We start from the raw sequence: 22,595 nt of genomic DNA, 5'->3' as shown, positions 1-22,595 counted from the left end.
CCTTAGCCACCATAGTACACATTTTCATTGGACACAGGCCATATGCTGAGGTGAACTAGAGCCAGAATCTTGAAAAGCAAAAAACTATCCAAACCCTTCCTTCCCACTCTTTAAACCACAACACTTTCCAAGGAAAGGAAAGCCAAAAACCAGCCCAAGAGGAATGAGAAACAAACTCCTTGTTGCAAAATCAACAGGGTCTAGGGGCACCTAACAAATTTATTGTGATACAACCTTCCGTGGGCCAGATCCCACTTAATTAATCAGATGAAATATATAAAAAAATTGTCCAGTAGCACCTTAGAGACCAACTAAGTTTGTTCTTGGTATAAGCTTTCATGTGAAGAAGTGTGCATGCACACGAAAGCTTATACCAAGAACAAACTTAGATGGTCTCTAAGGTGCTACTGGACAACTTATTTTATTTTTTTCGACTGCATCAGACCAACACGGCTATCTACCTGAATCTTTAATCAGATGAATTAAAAAAGTCATTTAAATGGGTGAATATATGTACTCTGAACAGACAGATGATTATTTCTTATTGATTTATTAACAAAAAGTACAAAAATAACAAAGAGGGCCCCCCCAAACATAGCTCAAAGCATTTAGGTATTGGATGAGATAGCTGTACTGTGTAGAGTACAAATTAATACAGAATCTAATCAGTGTGGGTGTGACTGTTGGTTTTGCTGCAACAGACTGGCAAGGTTACTCCTCTGGAATTTGAAACGCTTTGTGACTATTTAATCCTATTTTGTACTTGATATTTCAGTTCTTCCTCCCATTATGTGCCCAGAACTTTTTAAAAAACATAAAGCTGTTTACACAGCTGTGACTGAGAGTTAGGTAGGCAAGCATTGTGAATGTTTGGAAATTGAACGAGACACAAAAACTTTTCTTCAAAAAAACAACAACCCAGAAATGTACAAAGACTCATCTTGGTCTACACATGATTCTTCTCCTATGTTATTAACCACTTAATATATACGTTTGAAAGTAGATTGCTTCAGGAAAGGACATTTAGAAGATACACCTGCAAGTCTCCTTTTGAACAGGTGGATACTATGGAATGTATGTTGCTTTACTTCAGAATGTGAAAGCAGGATCTATTCTTAGAGTTGGGAGAAGGTTCATAAATCACAAACCTTAGAATATCAGTGCCTGACAGTGAGAAGCAGAAGATCACTTAATAGAGGGCATAGGATGGTCGAGATGCAAAGAAACACCTTCCTAGGGCATGTTGAGACCTTCGAATCCTGCAGCCGAAGGGCTTTGATGTGAATTTCACTGTCATTGCTGCTGAAGAATTTAGACTTCTTTGAGAACTTTTGGAAAAGTTCTAATTTTTAAACTGAGAAGTGTGTGTTCTCAGTTGGCTCTAAGTGACAGATCCTAGGAGCTGAGTGATACAGCTTCCATACAGTAAACAAGGAACATCTTGAAAAGCTGGTGACTAGACTCTACAAAAGAAGTCTGTCTGGGGAGCCTGGACTCCCTTTTTCAGTGAGGGATTGTGCCATTTACTGATAAATCTCCTGATCTGCTGAAGGGCAGGTGGGAGATCCAGTATAGCAGGCAAGTTATAACTTGATTATTCTAAGGCATGGGTGTCAAACACAAGGCCCGGGGGCCAAATCCGGCCCGCCAGACCTCATCATGTGGCCCGCCGAGCACCCCAGCCAGCGGGACCTTGCTGCTGAAGCGCTGCGCTGACAAAGCGCCGACAAACAGCTGGGGGCGGGGGGGGGTCCATTCGCACTCTTTTCTGGCGCTGAATCAAGGCGGCGACCCCCCCCTTCCCTTTCTTTCTTCCTCTCTCTCGTTCTTATTCTTTCTTTCCCTCTCCTTCCTTCCTTCTTTATCTCTGTCTTCTCTCCCTCTTTCTTTTTCTTTCCTTCTTTATTCCTTCTTTCCTACTCTTCTTTCTCTCACCTCTTTCCTTCCTCTCTCCCTCCTGCTCCCTCTTTCCTTCCTTCCTTCCTTCCTTCCTTCCTTCCTTCCTTCCGTCCTTCCCATCTTTCTTCCTCTCCCTCATTCTTATTCTTTCTTTCCCTCTACTTCCTTCCTTCTTTCTCCCTTTCCGTCTTCTCTCCTTCTTTCTTTTTCTTTCCTTCTTTATTCCCTTCCTTATTTCCTACTCTTCTTTCTCTCCCCTCTTTCCTTCCTTCCTCTCTCCCTCCCACTCCCTCTTTTCTTCCTTCCTTCCTTCCTTCCTCCCCTCCCCTCCCCTCCCCTCCCTCTCCCTCTCCTCAGAAACATAGGATGCTGCTTTATACTTCTGGCCCTTAAACCCTGGAACCAGGAGAGCAGCTCCAGTGAGTCAACCTCAGCCAGTCCCTTTGGTGAAGGGTGGTGGCTCACTGGCAGAACATCTGTTCTGCATGCAGAAGGACCCCAGCATCTCCAGGTACTAGTAGCTCTGCAAAGGTCCTGCATGAAACCCTAGCGAGCCTCCACCACCCAGTGCAGTTACCAAAAATCATTTTTCAATAAATTGTACAATAATTGTACATTTGAATATCTACTTGCCATTATTCTGACTATGTTTCTGCTTTCAGAGCTAGTTATTACTTACATTATTACAAAAAACAGTAATAATTGAATGCAGTGACAATAATTTATGATAATAAAGAGTGGACACATAGTCCTACAGATACAACCGGCCCTTTGAGGGTGACCAAACTGCTGATGCGGCCCCCGATGAATTTGAGTTTGACACCCCTGTTCTAAGGCCAACATTGATCAGGCTGGCAGTGCAGTTGGCTTGGCCTCCACACTGGAAGTGCAAGACTTAGAAAAGTCTCATACTGTATGTTGGGTTTGCAATTTGGGGTCTAAATCAACAGGACTATCCTCTTCTCACTGGCTTTTGTTGAAATGAGTCTAGGGTCTTTCTTAAAAACTGTATCATTTTAATGAAGCAGCTTGACCTTGTTGTTTATCTGCTGAGGGTAACATCATCAATACAGATACACCAGAAATCACTACCAGCCTTCTCCTACCTTTAGCCATACATATTCCATTAGGAATAACCTTGAAAAGCACTTCAGTTATTTTTGCTTCCAGCTGATAAAATAAAGTTTAAATTACAACCTCAACAAACATTTAATTACTTTCAAATTAAGTCTTAATGAATGCTTTCTTATTCTGGGGTGCAGGAAAAAGAATGTGCTGCTGATTAAACATGTTACTGATTAATTAATTTTTAACACTAGATTTCCTATTAGTCATATATCTGCCCCCAAAAATGGGAGTCAAATGGTCAGACGGTGACAAGATCCTTTTAGAATGCAGTAATCTGATAATTTTCTGCCAAGTAAAGCAGAAACAGAAGAAAATCCCTTGGTCCCCGGTGTAGAGTAAAGACAAGTGTGAACAAGTGGCATTCTATAAAGACCTCAAATATATTTAAAATGTGCTGAATTAAAATTATGCTTCAAATGGGCACCAGATCTCACTTGGAATAAGTGACATCTTCTTATTTAGCAGGAAAATTGTAGCATTTAGTGTGAGGGACAGGGGATATCGCAAAGTCCCTCCCCTCCTGAGTTCCAGCCCATCCCCGAGCGCAGGGGAATGCAGGGAGAGTTCCGACTCAAGTGGGGAAGCAGGAAGTGGTGTCCGAGGCTCAGGCAGGGTAGCGGAGCCATCGTCCCAGGTGGGACAGGAAGAGGGAAGCTAGGGGGGCAGACCCATTCCCCCAACTCTGGAATTGCGCAGAAAACGTAGGGGGAAGAGGCTGGGTCTCCCCAAGTTGTTATGTTGGAGAAAAACGCGCCAAACGCCATTCGGAGGTTCTGACTCAAGCGGATAAGATGTGTCTCTGTAAATAGTACTGCCTTTAGCACTGTAAATACGCAGCACCAATAAAAAGATAAAATGCAGAGCCGTGTGGAGTCGTTACTCTGAAGTAGCCCACCCAGGCCACTGTGACATTTAGGATGTATTTTTGCATACATCCAACCTTCCTCTCACATTGACATTAAATGAAACAAGTGTAACCTATGTAAAATTAATACTTTCATCAGGAAATTGCTTTGCACAAAGGCTGCTGCTGCAAAGATGTTATAAGAAATGGAGAAAAAGATGAACTGGCCATGGCAGTTCAAGATGGTCTCCTGGCTTTAGCATGTCTGGGGGAGGACCTCACTTCCTCCTCCACTGCCTGCGCTGGCTGCTGGGGCTCAGCCAATCACAGGTGAGCTAGGGGGTGCAGTTTGGGAAGTGGATCTAAGGGGAAAGTTATTCCCTTTGGTCTGCTATAAAAGCCATTCACGCATCAGCCTCAGCTGTCATTGGATTCCCTCTCTTCCTACTCTTAATATTTTAGGTCTGCCTGAGGGTAAGCGACCCTGCATAAGACATTGCTATGGAAGTTTTTGGTCATCATATTTGGGGCCTGGGAGCAATTTGCCTTCAGACAAATGGAGCCTATCTGGGGTTTCAGCCTACCTTATAGCAGCTGCCACAACTTGACGGCGGATAAGACAATGGGTTGGATTCTTAGTCTAGGTGGATGAGGCGTTAGGGCCCTCCCCAGCCCAAGGAATCAGGGTTTCCTTTTAATCCCCCTCCCTGGTAATCTCAGGGGGTTGCCCCAATTTGACATAGGGCAATCCTTAACCTTAACCCTGCCAAATACTCAACCAGCAGGCAGGTTGATTGATTCAGGATACACGCCCAATGCCTGCGCAAAAACTTGCTAACACCTGTAATCAATAAAGTTGGGACTTGCTTAAATCCTGAGTGATTGTTCTGTGTTCATTGCAACTTTATAATCCCTTGGCCACACGACCCACAGCTTCACTGCACCTGGACCTGCAAATGGAAGCTGTAGAGATTGAGTGAAAAGGGAGGTAGCCGTGTTGAGGGATGAAAAGATAGGAAAGCCATGATGATACATGACATTAAAACTCCATGCCCAACTCCTAGGTCCCAGTCTACACAAAATGCATAAGATGATAAGATGTTTCAAGATTGTAAAGGTAAAGGTAAAAGGACCCCTGACCATTAGGTTCAGTCGTGACTGACTCTGGGGTTGCAATGCTCATCTCACGTTATTGGCCGAGGGAGCTGGCATACAGCTGGTGAACCAGAGCAGCACACGGAAACGCCGTTAACCTTCCCGCTGTAGCGGTACCTATTTATCTACTTGCACTTTGACGTGCTTTCGAACTGCTAGGTTGGCAAGAGCAGGGACTGAGCAACAGGACCTCACCCCCTTGTGGGGATTCAAACCGCTGACCTTCTGATCAGCAAGCCCTAGGCTCTGTGGTTTAACCCACAGCGCCCCTAGTCCCTACAGCGCCACCTAGTCTACCTAGTTGTACAAGATTGTACAACTTCAGATTGCAGGAGGAAATTACACCATTCAATGATTCCTCCATCTCACAGAGAGTTAGGGATGCAACTGATTAAATTGTAGAAATTACATAGAATTTGTATATTTGTACTGTATCTGACGTTTGTTTCACCTAGAAATCAGGTCCATTTGTATACTTTTGTGTTGTTGTCAATGTTTTAGTTAAAAATAACCCTGGTATGATAGATGGTATTTAACACCAGTAAAATTATCCAAGATGTACAGGACAAGCAGTAGAGTATGCTGGAAATGTAAAGAGAAAGATGGGCAATTTTATCATATGTGGTGGTCATGTGAGATAGTGAAAAGATTTTGGGAAAATTTATATAATGAGTTGAAAAAAATGTTTAAATATACTTTCACCAAAAAAACCGAGGCATTTTTGTTGGGACTAATGGGAGATGAGATTGCTAAGGGGGACCAGAGATTCTTTATGTATGCCACAACCGCAGCGAGAACATTATTATCCCAAAAATGGAAAACACAAGAGGTTCCAACTATTGAGGAGTGGCAGACAAAAATGATGGACTATGCTGAACTGGCAAAGTTGACCTGTGCGATCTGGAATCAGGGAGAGACAAAGTTCCAGAGAGAGTGGAGTAAATTCATTGATTATATGAAGAAAAACTGTACAAGTATAAAGACACTTGCAGGACTAAAATAAATCCTACGAACTGAGACAGAAGATGTAAAAGGAGCTGCGAGATAGGATTAAAACAACAAAGCCGTGTGAAGGGAGGGAGGGAGGGAGGTCTCAGCTCGTGAGAGCAAAAAAGAGATGAGATGAAAAGGTTATGATGAAAATAATTGGTTTAATTGTTGTGTGTGTTTCTGTATGATGTTTTGTTTTGTTTTTGTAATGTGTAAATGAAAAATTAATAAAAATTATTTATAAAAATAAAATAAAAATAACCCTGGTATGTTCTGATTTGGGTGGGTGTGCTAACGTGAACCTTGCTGCAGGGTGCAGCAAGATTGCTCTTAGAAGTTGCTCGAATGTAATGAAAGTCTTTTCCCTTAGAAATTCTCTTAAACAAGTTTAAGAAGCTTCAGATCTTCCTAATTCAAGGAATTTCCAGAGTCTGATGTTAATCTGGAGTTTGGGTGAACATCACTTGGTTTCATTTGGATTCTCTGTATATACCAGATATATTTTAAAAACTTATTTTGTTTATTAGTTTCAAACATGTTGCAAACTGCTACATCTTCAATGATGGATAACACAGAAAAAATAATAATAATATAAAGATAAATAGCAATAGTCCAGGTGAATGTTGGCCATTATTCAATAAACCTATTAAACTGGACTCCAGTCAAAATAGCAAGCAAATGTCATTCAAAGCTCTAACATTACTGACCTAAACCCAATACAGAATTTGCCATGCCTATTGATTGCAATGAGCTTCAGCTCTGTCTTGGATTTAAACCACTTACTTAAATTTAAAAAACCCAAAACCTAAACACACACATTGGATAACATGACATAATCATACGATGATTTCACCCACCAATTACAGATTCAACTCCTTCCCATGTTTGTCAGACTGTGCATTTATATGGTCCAATTCAGTGCCAATGGGATATTACCTGGGGAGGAACGGAAGCGACACTGTCCGGTCATTGGGTCATACTCCTGGTTTTCATCCGAACACAGACATAGGAAGGAGCCTTCCACATTTTCACAGAGGGCTTCCCCGCATACTCCACTCAGCATTTCACATTCATTCACATCTGTAAAAAGAAGCCCAGTATAGATTCAAACATTATCTTTCATTAAAAGGGTGTGCGTGAGTGTGCTGCTATTCTAGTACTGTAGTTTGTGTGCTTGTTTGCGTGCTTGAGACTATTTATGTATTTAAAACATTTGTATTCCACCTTTCTGTTTGGCCAAGAGACTCCCATATATAATATGATATGATATAGCAGGAAAAGTTTAACAGACTAGAGCAATAAAAACACTAAAATCAACACAATTCATTGGGGGGAGGGAACAATTTACATTATAGCCTGGACCAAAAAAAAAAAGGCTTTCCTCCAAAGGCACAGAATTTAGCACCAGGTGGAGACAAAACTACAAATTACATTAAGCACGTAGTTTGGCCTACAGGGTTTTTAATTTTAATTTTACTGCAACTATAAACTTTGGGGAGAAGGAAGAAATTCCTGACAAAAATGGCAATAAACAGCAGCTTCTCTCCTGATACAAATAGCAGCTTGGATTCAGGGACAGCAATTTTTATCAGGACTCCAGTGTGCTTCCCCCCTACTACATTCTCAGTCTTTATTGGACTGCCCTGCAGCTGCTATTTACAAATTAAAAAAACAACAACACATTAAGGGCTATGGAGGCCACTGTCTTCACCCCCATCCTACAGCCCGGACACTGAGGTCCAGCTCTGGGGCCCTCTGGTGGTTCCCCCACCACGAGAAGTGAAGTTACAGGGAATCCCACATTTTCTTAAGATAACCAGTGATGACTAAACTAATTTAAGTTTACAGTGTAGCATAAGCTTTACGTTCACATCAATATGTCTCCATTGCAATTCTTGTTAGGAAGGCCACGTTCTGAATCTCTTTGCGACTTGCTTCATATAACACCCATAGGCTTGCTCCTCATCATAACCAAGCAGACCATTCCATTTCAAGAGTGGATTTTTTTGTACTTTTTGAATGTTTTAAATTAACCAACAGCTAATCCCTTTTTACGTACTGCTAAATTGCAGGAGAAAAAGAATGAAGATATCCGAAAAGATGGCTCTATATTTGACTGAAATAGATGGCTATGTATATAGCAAGAGCCTATAAGAAAAATAAAGGCCGACAGCTGTAGGAGTAATGTGCAACAATAGAAGCATTCACCACATGCTGGAAATATTGTAGCTTAAGTTGTCTATGCTCTGGTAACCTCTAGGTTAGATAACTATAATGCATTATATTTGTGGCTGCATTTGAAGGTGGTTCATAAAGTGCAACTACGGTAGTCAGAACTCAGCAGCCAGATCGCTGACTGGGACCAGGCAGACACAGAATGGAATGCTAATACAATAATTCTGTCACAAGTATTTCTGCTTGCCAGATAGGACGATTTCCCCTCATGTGCTGTTGTTGGGGTTCTTACAACACTTCAGAGCAGATTTGGGGGAGTCACGGGAAAAACCCATTGCACTAGTGAGAGTCTGTGTATTGGCTTCCACTAGCACACTGAGTTAGTTGAAACCAGCCCTGAGTGTATAACACTGCTTCTGGCCCAACTGCACGAGTTGCAACTGGTTCCCAGGGCAAATTCAAAGTGCTAGTTTTGACCTATAAAGATCTTATTCCACTAAAGAACTCAATATATCAAGGACTGCTTCCACCCATATGAACTTACCCAGACTCTACAATTGTTATCTGAAGCCCTTCTTTGTGTGTCCCCTCCAAGAGAGGTGCTGACAGTGGCAATGAGAAAATGGGCCTTTACAGTGGTGGCCCCCAGATTGTGGAATGATTTCCTCAAGGAGGCTTGCCTGGCACTGACATTTTCAGCTATTCAGTGCCAGTCAAATACATTTTTGTCATCCCTGGCTTTTGGGTCTAAGATGGGTTTTTTTTAAAAAAAATGAGACTCCCATTAAAAGATATGAAAAAAATACTAAATAATAGTAATACTTGTTCAGCAACCACTGCTGCAGAGATGGAAATTATGATAAAGTTTGTAAACTTGCATCAAATCCACTACCTCCTCATATTATATTATTTTTTACTTCATCTTTGAATTTTATCTTGTTTACTGTGTGAAAAATATACACAGAATATGCTGAAATATAAAAGGAGATATCAAGAAAAGCTGTGACAGATTATATAGCGCTGAGTACAGCTCGCTAGAATTACTCACTTCAAAGTGTGGTTAACATTCCTACCATTGACTTAAAAGGTTGAGCTTCAGGAATGCACCTCTGTTCAGTCAGAAAATTATATGAGAATACCCGAAACATTATCTTGGAAAGGGATCATTTCAGCAGGACGTACGGTGAATCTCTGTTCCAATACTTTTCTGCTAGAAAAGCTTTACACTAATGTATTCTGCCGCCCAAGCTGCAGATTTCCCTTTCATTGTTGGGCCACCGTATCATCTTCCCCTGTTTTCTTGTGACTCTTGCAAATCAAATCATAAACTTGCTGCATCACACAAGAATGGTTGCTTGTGTGGCGCACACATATGGTCTGGAATTTCTCACTTCACCCTCACTTATTCCAGACCTTCCTGCAGTTCCTTATGCTTCTGTGCTCAATAAGGTCATGTGCTAAACAAATCTAATAATGAACTGGGTAGGATATTGTAGCTATATTTGGCTTAAAGATTATACCGAGGAAGCAGATTTTCTTTTAAACCCTGAGAAATTTCCTGCTGGCTTACCTGAAAATTCTTAGGTAACTGTGTGTATCTATTTATGCATGTGCTTCTCCACATGTATCTAATTTCCTGCAATAAAGGTTTGTGCCCATGGGATGATATAACATTATTCCTACAGGGTCTATATTCAAGATAGAATAGAGCACAATCTGGATTTTCATATAGTTGCAATGCATGACACTGTTTATGAGATAACCTGTGAACAGATGAGCTATGGAATATTTTATGTGTGTTTCTTTGTGGAAATCATATACTAGGACCATATTCAGGAGGCAAAATATTGCTTCTAGTGGGTTGGGCACACAATGAGGGCCATTTCAAATTCTGCCACAAGCAGTGATGTTAACTATCAAGACAAGAAGCACAACAGGATGTTCTTGAAATACGGGTTGCACACTGTGTTTTAGATTCAGACACGCACCAGACTGAACTATTCAACTTACACTTTTTCAGCACCTTCAAGGGCCTTTGGCAAAAAGGGAAGAAGGTGAAATCCAAACATTTTTAGAGGGCTTATCATTATGACAGGCCGGGATATATAAACACTTAAATAAAATTAATCTAGTCACCACTTAATAACATACTAGGAAATGTATCACTTATTAGCAAAATTAACCAGCACTGACAAGTTCATCACAATACCAAAGGTTTTTTTATGATGAGAAATATATTTTGTGGGGACTACAGTGAACACTGAAATCTGTTCAACTACTTTGGCTAAAGGAGGTGGCTGTACCACATGCCAGTCTATATTTCCTGTAGGCTTTGCAAAATTCTGGTCATTTAACTAAGAGTCTAAACAGATGTTACATTGAGATTTGTGAACAGCTTGATGTTTTCAGAAACAGAAGGTTCTAAGAAGGAGAAATAATTGGCTTGCCTTTGGTTACAGTTCAGATTTAGCAGCATTTCCTATTCCAATTTGAATGGGTAGGCATGTAATATAAATAATAGGGCATTCACTAGGCTTCCCCTAAAAACTCATTGTTCACGAAAATCTCACAACTCACCCACACACTCTTGTCCATCCTGTAGATACTGATAACCCTGATAACAAAGGCAGCGGAAGGACCCGGGTGAATTGTCGCAGAACCCATGAGTTCCACACACAGTGCTGTTGGCGCATTCATCCACATCTGAAAATAAAATGCAGTACATCAATATCAGGTGGGAAAATGACTAAGGCCAACTTTCACACGCTGGCATGTGGAACTAATTACAGATTCTGAACGACATATAGCTGGGGAAAAATATTTAGGTGCTGTTTTTCTTACATGTTCAGAGATTAAGAGAGACTGACTACATGATGCTAATAAAAAGCAAATAAACAGTTTTCACAAAAACAAAAGTATAATGTACATGGACAAAAGCATGCCATACATTTACACCATTGTGGGTATAGTTAGACCCACAACTTACACACATTTTTCACTTGTGTGAAATCAGCTTTATGTGCTTGGCAAAAATAAATAAAAAATGAAAAGGGATGGAAAGGGGACTGGTGTCCGGGGGTAAACAAAACTTTGGTAATTCCACCCACCTTTACACCCAATGTGTTTTGATTATATGCAATTTTGGCTTTATGCACTATCCCCTGAACATAAACCCCACATAAGTTGTGACTCTGTTGTACTTAAGCAACACAAGACCATCACATTTAATTAATAAATATAATGAGGAACATCTTACAATGCAGATTTTTACCATCTCATGGAATCAGATGGATCTGCAAGATCTTATCAGATGATAACAGGGCCATTACTGGCATTCTCTTATTTGCAAAAGGTTGAAAAGGTTTCTGTATGTGCTGAGGTACAGCTCTTGAAAAAGCATGTTCCAAATCCTCTGGTGATATGTGTATGAACACCATTATACTGTTAGAATATATTTCTATGTGTATGAACACCATTATACTTTAGAATATATTTCATACTGAAAGTTTAAAAAGTGAGATGAATAGCTGAGTAACGTATGATTCAGGGAGCCAGTTACTTATTTCCACACTCACACTCATTTCTTTGGAAGTCAGCATGTATTTTTGCTGCAATATTTTATCCACATTTGTTTAATAGGTCAAGATGCCATGACAAATACTATTGGAAAAGCAAGAAGTTCCTCAGTTAATAATTTATATTGTCTGTCTAATGCTACTGAGCAAAAATACAGTTCACAATTACGTATTCTTACATCCATGGGAAACAAAAAACAGGAAACAAAAATAACATAGAGCACCACAGAAAAATGTACTCACAACAAAATAACACGTTCCTCAGTTTCTATGGAATGTGGGGGCAAATGAAATATTAAGTTGTTCTGCGTAAGATCCATTTTAGCAATGAGATTTAAACAATGCATAAGTTTGAAAAAGAATATTGTAACATTCTTCTATGAAGTGCTTCAGACAAGATTAGACTTATGCACATAAAAATGAATCCTTCTTCACACTATCGTATGTTCTAGATGAAGGTACAGGAATTTCCATGCATTGTCTAATACAGGAAATTAAAAGGTCATAATGAATCTATGCCTCTATTGTTAGAATAGGAACCATACTTTTTGCCTTGTTCTTCAAGTCTGTCTTTGTTTATTCTTTCCCATAGATCCCCTAACTTTAATACTGTTGACAAGGAGGTGGTGCTGACATGGCTACGGACAGTGAAAGGAAGACAGAATTGCACTAGAATGACCTCATTCTTCTCCTTCTGAGAAAACTCAAAGAATTACGTTGTGCAGATGTTCATCAATCCAAATTATTGTCCTGACTGGGATTCTGAAAGAGTCACTTCTGTCAACACTGTAGATTAAGGAATTCTGTAAGGACCCTTGCGGAGAAAGTGAAAAATATTTCTGGGTTTGATAACTGGGATGGGTTACTTTCCTTAAGTCCAGCTCTCATTTTTTAAAAAAATCAATCAATCAAAGTGTATATACCTTTTTGTATTTAAAATGAATTGCAGGTGTAAAGATCCTAAAATTTCTGTTTTATTATTTAAAGCTAAATCATTTTTTACCTTTGTGTCACACATGTATAACTGTGATTATATGCACATTGGATACTTTGCTTATTATTGCTTGATTCTCAAACAAGAATATTTTACACAGAAAAAATATTGTGGGTCATTTAGGAATGGTCAGATATCCTGCATATATAAGTGGGGCTTAAGCCAAAAAAGATCATGAACTATTTTTTTTTACTCCCCTTCTGTCCTCTCACTCACAGCTACATTCCAGATAGTTCTTTTTTTTAAGCCATAACCCATAAAAGCATAATGCAGATTTACTTGTACTGAATTATATGGCACTGGACAAATGCATAAAATGTAGGAACATTACTTTAGTCAATACCAAAAGCTGCCCAACTTCTCACATGGAAAGCCAGCATGGAACAAACTATTGTCACCAGATAAAATAGCAGAAATTTAAAGGTCTGAATTGTATATTAAAAGCCCATGACAAATCCCGGAATGAAACAGTCAATATTACTGAGTCTTAGTTCTAGTCTGGACACCATGACAAACTGTGGTTTATTGCGACAGGAATGAGTCTGGGGCTCATGTACACCGCCCCACTCCTTTTTTTGTTTAGTCTGAACCTAGCAGATTGTGGCTAATCTTCACTATGGTTTGTCTGAAGCAATCCAACTTCAGATCATACAGTTTATGAGCCTTCTTTCACTAGCCATAGTTAAGATTAACCACAGTTTAGAGTTTGGATGTAATAATAAACTGCAGTTAATCAAAATGGGAGCAAAAGCACTATTTATTTGATTATACTTTTAAGTGTTGTCAACCACATTCAGTCAATAGGAAGGGCCATAGCTCAGTGGGTGGCGCTGTGGGTTAAACCACAGAGGCTAGGGCTTGCCTATCAGAAGGTCGGCAGTTCGAATCCCCGCGATGGGGTGAGCTCCCATTGCTCAGTCCCAGCTCCTGCCAACCTAGCAGTTCGAAAGCACGTCAAAGTGCAAGTAGATAAATAGGTACCCCTACAGCGGGAAGGTAAACGGCGTTTCCGTGTGCTGCTGTGGTTCGCCAGAAGCGGCTTTGTCATGCTGGCCACATGTCCTGGAAGCTGTACGCCAGCTCCCTCGGCCAATAACGCGAGATGAGCGCCGCAACCCCAGAGTCGGTCACGACTGGACCTAATGGTCAGGGATCCCTTTACCTTTACCTTATATAGCTCAGTGGTAGAGCTCAAGTTAAAATCCCAGCATCTCTAGGAAAGATACCTATCTGAAACCTTGGAGAGCCACTGCCAGTCAGTGTACATGATGGACAGATGCCCTATGTTTGTTCCTAATTATCATCACCCCTTACTGCATCAGACTTAAATTCCTCTTTCTTTCATTTAGCCCATCTTACCTTCACATGTTTGGCCATCTCTAGAAATAGTAAAACCCTGCTCACAAACGCACTGGAAAGAGCCCAATGTATTGAGGCATTGCCCATGAGGTAAACAGAGATTGGATGCTGCACATTCATTGATATCTGCAGGGGGCAGAGAAACAGCAACCAAAAAAGCATCATTTTATTAGAAGGCTACATATATATTTATAAGGAACTCTAAAAAAGCAAGTTGTGCTAGTGGACAAGAGAACTCTAACCTGAATTAAAGGCTGGCCTGTACCCCAAAGGCGAAAATTTATCTGAATGGGGGATAAAAGTCTCCCACCTGAATACAGAAAGCTCGTTACTGCCCACCTTACATCCCATACCATTAATGAGAATCGATATGCCTACCTTGGTAGCCAAGGTAGGAGAGTAGACTGTAGGAACTTTATGGCCATGCTATTTTTATGGTTTTCAGCTCTTGACTTAAAGAAAGATCAGGTGGCTGGCAAGTAAGAACACATGCTTTATGGGCTTTCCCCAAATGCAGATATGATAAGGTACAACAGTGTACTTCTTATCCTTCTAATATTCCTATAGCCAAGCTGTGTGGTATAATGGTTACAGTGCTGGACTATGACCTGGGAAGCCAGGGTTCGAATCCCCACTCAGCCAGGAATCACACTGGGTCATCTTGGGCCAGTCACTATCTCTTAGCATAACCTATCTCACAGGGTTGTTGTGAGGATGAAATGGGCAGAAGGATACCCTTGCACACCACACCTTGAGCTCCTTGGAAGATAAAGGTGTTGTATAAATGTAATAATGATAATGATAATGATGATGATGATATAATACCTTGACAACCCCTGGAGGGAAGCAGCTGGAAGCCATCTGGGCAAGTGCACTCATAAGAACCTTTGGTATTAATGCAGTTCCCTCCACGGCAAACATCACTGTCTTCTTGGCATTCATCAATATCTGAAATAAATACAAGCAGCAATTAAACCACTTCAGAAGAGATTATGCTAACAACAGCAGAATAATATGTCACTGAAATATCTACTGCTGGCAGAGGCTAAGGTATGGTGCTGGCATTGTTTTAGTTATCTGGAAACTGCTTTGTGACCACTGTGGTGGGGAAACGCAATATATAAATATAGTAAATAAATAAAGGTTTTATCCTATCCTGCCAAAATATGACATATTTAAAATTCCTTGCATATAAAAACCTACACCTATTTGTCTGCAATTTGGCAGCCTTCAAAAGCCTCAGAAGTAGATATTACAAATTAATATTACTCTGAATAATTAAAATTTTTATAGCCCCTTGCTGATTTCTCTTGATTGAAAAAAGAAACCCTTTGACTGAATTCCTCCTGTAGACAATGGAACTTACCTTCACAATGGTCTTTTGTAGGTGACAGCTTGTAGCCTTGGCCACAAATGCATCTGTATGATCCAGCGATGTTTCTGCATTGACCATTTGTGCAAAGCTGCTGCTGCTCACATTCATCTACATCTGCAAATTTTAAGTGTGTTTAACTTCAGAAAATACATACTCTGCCCCGCAAAGTTATTTAAGAATGGTTTAAAATACATTCAAGCTCTTGCATTTTCAGAATCCATGAAGAACGAGCTTATTGGGTCAAAATTAAGACTGAACCATTTAGTGTGTATTATCAGCAAATTCTATAATACTACTGCTCTTCAGGGTAAATTGTCTTCTCTGGTTTCAATTGCATATTTCTTAGCAATGCCAAGTTCCTGGTGGGACAAATGGTCTGATGGAGCTAGCAGTTTCAATGAAGCAGAAAGGCTTTGTGGGTTTTTTATCCAAACCGGCTCCAATGGTATCCAGTTGCTCTTCATTCAAAGCTTGCAATGTTCTTTCCCATTCTCACAATTTAAGGATAGTCAGCCCATGCCAACATCTAGATTTCAACAGCAAAATGCACTGCAAATTTACAACCAGAAAAGCACATGCTGCTGTAGGATGGTGCTGCTGAATCAACAAGCAGAACAGTCTGGTGTAAGTTCATAGTGAACTATTCATCCAGCACAGTCCATGATAAGAATTTGGAAACTTATATTTCGAGTGCCACTTCAAATTAGTCTCAGGCAGCCTTTGCTTGACAACTAAATTTTCCAAGGGCTAGATTCTCATTGGGTAATATCAGTGTCTTTAAAACTAATTTTCAATTACTACAAGTCAGGAGTACGAAATGAGACAACAGGCTAAAATTGGGGCATTTGATATCACAGAGTGGCTGGTGCAACCAAGCCAGATGGCTGGGGTATAAATAACAAAATCATCATCATGATCATGATCATCATCATCTCATTTGAGATTAATTTTCAAAAGCAGCCCATGGTTCTGTCTCCTTTGTTAACATCCCCCCCCCCGATTGTGCCAATGCTCATCACAAAGTGGTTACATTTCACCAGTTTTCACTCTGCCCTGTGAAGACTCTCCACTCTCCTTTCATATTTTATAGCCCTCTTTAGGGCTCCTTCAAATACTTACAGAGGGAAGGGTTAATCTTTTTGCCTCTTGTGCTTTTAAAACAGCAAACGAAAAGACTCTCTCATGGCATCTGATCTTATGCATTTCTCTCAAGATTTCAGAACACCAGGAAGGATAATGCACAGGTGTTCAAGTAACTCTAGCCCTACCTTTATGTTTACTTTTCTGAAGTGGTATGAAAAAGATTCCACCAACACACTGGGTGAGGAATACAACTCCTGTGCTTTGAATGCCCATGATGAATAAGACTATTTCACCTCTCTTGGCAAACATTAGGCATGTTATATTTAAATTACAAAGGTATTAATCAAATTCCTACCTTCACACTGATCTCCAGCAGGGGACAGTTGATAACCTTGGCTACAAAGACATCTGAAAGAGCCTTCCAAGTTTTCACACTGGCCATTTGTGCAGAGGCTGCTATACTGACATTCATTTATATCTGTGAATAACAAAGGTTGGATTTAGACAAGACGCTGTCGCTTACAATATTAATTAAGGATGCTTGAGGTGTTTCAGAAGAATTGGCCAACAAGCTTTTATTAACTTTCTTTAATGGTTTTCTCAGTAACGGCCAAACTAGATGACATGTTAGCGCCGTATCCATGCCCTATGTTCAAATTGCCAGTCCAGACCCTAATGTCCTGTTAGGGGTTTTTGACCCTTTGCCTTCACTAGGGCTCCAGTCTAGTTTACCTCCTACTCCACACCAGCAAGTTGCATACAAAAAGTTCTCAGTTCCACAAATGGGAGTTTTTATTCCAGGCAGTGGTGTAGCATGGGTTGCCGGCACCCAGGGCGACGCAGAGGGGTGGGAAGTGGACAGAGTACACATCTGCATTGAGCTGCCTAACAGCATCCCCATCACCCAGGAGATTGCAACCTCAGAGTTAAGAAAAGAAGAATCATTCCGTCATCTGGACAGGCCACTTCCTGGTTCACACGGAGAAGCCATTTGCAACAGAGCCCAGTGACAGAAGCACACAGCTGTATTGAGACAGCACCAGTTGAAATTTTGCATCCCCCATAATTTTGCACCCAGGGCAAATTTTGTGCCCTCCCCATGCTATGCCACTGATTCCAGGGGTGGGGAACCTCCAGACTGGGGACCAAAAGCAACCTTCTAGTCTCTCCCCAGGCCACAACTCTCACTAGCCCTGCTTCTCATATCAGGAATTCCCCCCTGTTATAATCTGTCCTTAAAGTGTGATAATGTCTGGATGGAGAATAGAGGTATGTGTGTGTAGAATTCAATGGGACTTACTCCCAGGTAAGTGGGTTTGGAATTGAAGCCCTAATCTGCTTTCTACTATGAATCTGAAAAACCACTGGAACTCATCATTTATTATTATTATTATTCTTTTCACATGGACATTCACTTAAGAGTTATGTTTCAGCAGAAACACAAAGAGATAGGTCATTTTCTAAATAAAATATGCACTTAATGAAATAAAGCACTGCAATTTTTAAAAGGGCTTATTTATGGTTTGGTGGCAAGAGTTATTAATACAACTTGGACATAAAGAGCAAAATACCAACAGCATGTGCTAAACAGTGAGTGACGGAAACAAGACAACTTTATTCTGAGGGAGCCGGCATTTGTCCACAGACAGCTACATGGGTTAATATGCTAAGTAAGCGAGGGCTGGTGCTGCAGGGAAATGTAGGAGAGTGTAAGGGGAAGAGAGTATAGAGAACCTCCCCCTTGCATCAGGAGTAGCTCCTCCCCAAGCAGCGATGGAAGCGCGGGCTCTGAAGAGGCAAGTCAGGAAGCGGAGGGAGAGTTCCAGGTCTCTGGCAGCATGGGAGAGCCCCGGCTCCACAGGAGGGAAGAGAGAGAGGCGGAAAGGGGGGAAAGGGAAAGCACGGAGCGTAGACCTTTTCCCCCCAGTTCCGGAATTACGGAGGAGGAGAAAGGGGAGGAGATTCACTGTCCTGAGGCTATTATGTTGGGAGAAGTCGCGAAGGGGGGCAGTGCCGGATTCTGGATCTGAATAAGCAGACATGTTTCCAACACCTTGTTACACTGTAAATAGAGTGCACCAATAAAGACTGTTAAAAGACAAGCATGTGCATAGCTGCCAAGTTTTCCCTTTTCTCGCGAGGAAGCCTATTCAGCATAAGGGAATTTCCCTTTAAAAAGGGGAGAACTTGGCAGCTATGCATGTGGAAAGTCGTTACTCTGGAGTAGTCGCAACAACCTCTGACAGAGAGGAAGCTGCTTACCCGCTCTTCCCGGCTTAGGAAGAGTATTTGGTGAGTGCCAGTATGCGGTGTATTGCGGCACTAGTTCCGTCAGCCAGAGTGGGGGATCATCGAAAAGCTGCTCAACAGCTCAGCGAACTTACAAAAGAAGCTCAACAATTGTTGAGGGCTCCCCAAAATAGGGGTCGTCTTATACATGGGGTCATGTTATACATGGAAAAATATGGTATGTATTCAAGTCATGTTCGTACACCTCTAGCTTAGTGTGTTGTCTGTACCTGGGCTCAAGGTTTGTTCCTCTCTGTGGCACTCATTTGATCATCCTAATGCAGCCATTATGTCTATCCCTGTTAAGACTGATTAAAACGGTGTCTTCTCTCGCTTCATGTTCCTAATCATGGCTTGCAAGAAAACCCTCCAAGAAACGCATCAGAATCACATGGAGAACAGTGGTACACATTATGGGGCTGGCGCAGAGAAAACACCATATGGAGGCCATTCTAGGGAACCTCTGCATCACAGACATAATGTGCAGATCAGCCACAGGAGTTTCCAAGATTAAAGTGAAGACTAGCAGGAAGACCATTAAGTTGCACTGGGTATAAAATCCCCATGTGTGCAAGACCCAACTAGTTTCTGGGGTTTTACCATCTACTATCCCAGACATTTAAGTTTTTATCTACAAAAAGAAGGCTTTTAGAGAAGAAGAAAAGAAGAAAAGGTTTATAAAGGAGGAAAGTAAGTAGATATGTGGGAGGGCAGACAGATAATGGAAGTCTGTCTGCTTAAAGTCATAGGAAATGCTGAGTAAGCCTCTCAGAATTTGCCAGCCAAGCATTAACACAATAAGACTGAATCAAGACATACCTATCTGCTCTGCCTGTCATTTTAAAGTGTCCCTTTTGCTTTGAACATTGAAAGCAGACAGCACAGGATAAGATGCCAAGAGCCAGAGCCAATGTAAGCAATGACAAAAAAAGCCTCCTAACCTAGACACTGAAAAGCCATGCACCAGGATTCCAGACAACACAGGAAAATATAATTTCTTGTAGTTGGATTTTTTTCAGAAAAGTTAACTTCAGAAATGCATGGGCTGGTCTATTCAATGATACACATTGTAGGCAAAATAGATGAAAGTAAGCTGAACATTTTTTCAATTTAAAATAAAGTGAATTTTGACAACTACCTCATTTTCAGTTGTGTGAGTGGACTGAAAGAGCATGGCCAAGCCCTTAGAAAATACCACTGTTCTTTTACTCTGATGTGTATTTCACTGTGTATGAGCTTAAGGTTGAGCTTTGCAGAGCCTGAAGTGAAATATGAAGTGTAGAAAGGAATAGAGGGCTTGAATGTGCTTTCCTCACATACAAAGGAATTACTCTCTGCATTCAGTTTACTCTTGAATGATGCCAAAGCTAGATGTTTTCAGAGTCCCAGGTTACCTCCTCTCTTCTGTAAAGTGAAGCAAGATGAATGCCTGGTTGCTGAAACTGCACACCAAGGAAGTTGAGCAGGGAAACTCAGAACATGGCAGCATCGTATCACATGTTGACCCGTGACAGGGCCTTCTCAAAGATGGATCTCTGTTTGTGAAATGCCCTCCCTGGTGAGGTGCATCTCTCCCTCTCATAACTGACTTTTGGGATAAATTTTAAAAACATTCCTGTTTAACAAGGAATTTGATTCCTGAGAGGTACTGCTCCTGGCGAGCTTGAAATTAGCAAATGTGAGTGCACACAATTGTTCTAAATGTTTTTAGATTGTTTTAAATATTTTTTTTTTCATTTCATTTTAAATTGTATGGTTTTAACACTTTGATTTTTGCTGCTCTGGGCTCGTTTGGAAGGAAGGACAGGAGAGAAATTTAATAAATAAATAAATAAAATGTCTTGTTGTGGCAGGTAATTTCATTACCATGAGAGAGGAGAAGATACTGGGCTGCTGGTTTTAGCAACATCCATATACTTCCAGTGAAATCTAGTCGTGATGTGAGTCACAGTCAGTCTAATTATTCTTTATCTATCAAATACTAAGTCTACATATCACAGTTGCCAAGGGAAGTTAACATTCTTGCCCAAGACATGACACTGAAAAAGCCTCGAATAACTGCAACAATATTTGCAATAGAAAACATTTTCAACAAGGCATTTACCATAGCATTTCCCGTTCCAGCCTCTGAATCCATCTCTGCAAGGGACACATTGGTAAGAACCAGGACTGTTAATGCACTCTGCATCTGAACATGTGTGTGGAATTGTGCATTCATCAATATCTTTAAAAAGAAAACAAATGAAGTTTAAGATTTTAATAATCCATAAAGAGCAAAGGAATCTTAATGCTTTAATAGAATTTGGGGTGGTATGTTTTGAGCATTGGGTGCTATTGTCCTGAAGATGCAGATCTGAACAGAACCATTGAAGTACACTATGTGCTAGAATGCTGTGCTTGGTTAAATGATACCCAAGGTTACAGCTCTATTCACCTATGATGCTTACTAGGTGGTCTTAGGCAAGTCCCTGTCTCTTAGCCTAACATACCTTACAGAACAGCTTTCCAAACTGTGTGTCATGACACATTAATTTCTCAGCTGCAGTGTGTAGGTGTGTCGCGCGAACACTCCCTGGTCTCCTCCCGGCGCTGGAAAGGGGCTAGGTTAACCTCTGGTTTGCTGGCAAAATGACTTACTGTGTCACAAAATGATGCATGTCTAAAAAGCGTGTCACCAACATGAAAAGTTTGGAAAGCTACCTTACAGGGCTGTTGTGAAATTAAAAACACTGCTATGAACTCCTTGGAAAGGGGTAAAAAAATTGGGAAATAAACAAACACCTGATATATTTCAACTAATGATTAGACATATTTTTAAATTACCTTGCTAACGTAGGCAAAGATCCTAAGGTTATTTATTTGGAAACATGTTCCATTGGGTAAATGGGTTTCATTTTGAAGCTAAAATTGAAACATTTAAAACCACCTTATCACAACAAATTTAATATTTATATAAGCAAATTTATATTCATAATATGAGCAAATTTATATTTATAATATAAGCAAATATTTATATAAGCAAATTTAATATTATATAAGCATAAGGATATGACAATTTTTGGGTTTTGAAAGATCCCTGGTATGCAGATTTTATTTTTTTAAATAAAGCCAACAAAAACATAGATGTATAATAAATTATCAATGTGAAAAGTAAAACATGTGTCAGGAATAAGCTATATAAAAATACATACAAATCTAAATTTATGAATGGTCCCCTGCAGCTATCTTACACAGTTTCTTGTAATCTAAACTATGCACATAGTTTGCTGTAGTAATGAACATAAAGGAAGTATGAAACATTCCTTTCCTTTTCTTCCACTATATCAAATAGTGGTATCTTGACAGGTGAATACAGATTTCCTACTTGCAGAGGAAGACTCAATCAACAATTTCATTCTCTCTTCCTCATCTCCACTTAATGTGAGGATCATTTGGGACAAAATGGGACACATGACATATATTTGCATACAACATAAAGTTAGAGCCCTAGAGTCTAGACACTGCCTGAAGACTTTGGGCTTACAGCCTCATAACCTGTTATGCTTGCAAGAGATAGAACAAACTCCAAATAATGCGAACTGAGGGAAGAGGGAGACAGGGCCCAAGGGGAAGACAGGACAGTCTGCCTTTCTGCAGGTGACACTTCAGCCTCCATTTGCCCAAGGTCTCACATAGTTGTGAAAGGGAGGTAGGAAGGAGGGTGGATCAGCTCTTGAGAGTGGAGCTGTT

At 40.5% G+C, this 22,595-nt stretch overlaps 1 protein-coding gene across 7 annotated transcripts in view; it reads right to left on the bottom strand.

Annotated features, from left to right (window-relative positions):
• Positions 1 to 22,595, bottom strand: part of LTBP1 (latent transforming growth factor beta binding protein 1) — a 199,293-nt gene that overhangs the window by 33,814 nt on the left and 142,884 nt on the right. For all 7 annotated transcript variants that reach the window (XM_035108252.2, XM_035108243.2, XM_035108244.2 and 4 more), the window contains 7 exons: positions 20,971 to 21,090; positions 16,933 to 17,055; positions 15,486 to 15,608; positions 14,945 to 15,067; positions 14,120 to 14,245; positions 10,769 to 10,894; positions 6,953 to 7,096 (listed from right to left, as the gene is read on the bottom strand). In XM_035108252.2, coding sequence (XP_034964143.2) covers positions 6,953 to 7,096; positions 10,769 to 10,894; positions 14,120 to 14,245; positions 14,945 to 15,067; positions 15,486 to 15,608; positions 16,933 to 17,055; positions 20,971 to 21,090 — 885 coding nt within the window. The remainder of the gene's footprint in view (positions 1 to 6,952; positions 7,097 to 10,768; positions 10,895 to 14,119; positions 14,246 to 14,944; positions 15,068 to 15,485; positions 15,609 to 16,932; positions 17,056 to 20,970; positions 21,091 to 22,595) is intronic.

The sequence above is a fragment of the Zootoca vivipara genome, chromosome 3 (genome assembly GCF_963506605.1).
Source record: "Zootoca vivipara chromosome 3, rZooViv1.1, whole genome shotgun sequence".
NCBI classification, from domain to species: Eukaryota; Metazoa; Chordata; class Lepidosauria; order Squamata; family Lacertidae; genus Zootoca; species Zootoca vivipara.
This window is presented reverse-complemented; position numbering and strand designations above follow the sequence as displayed.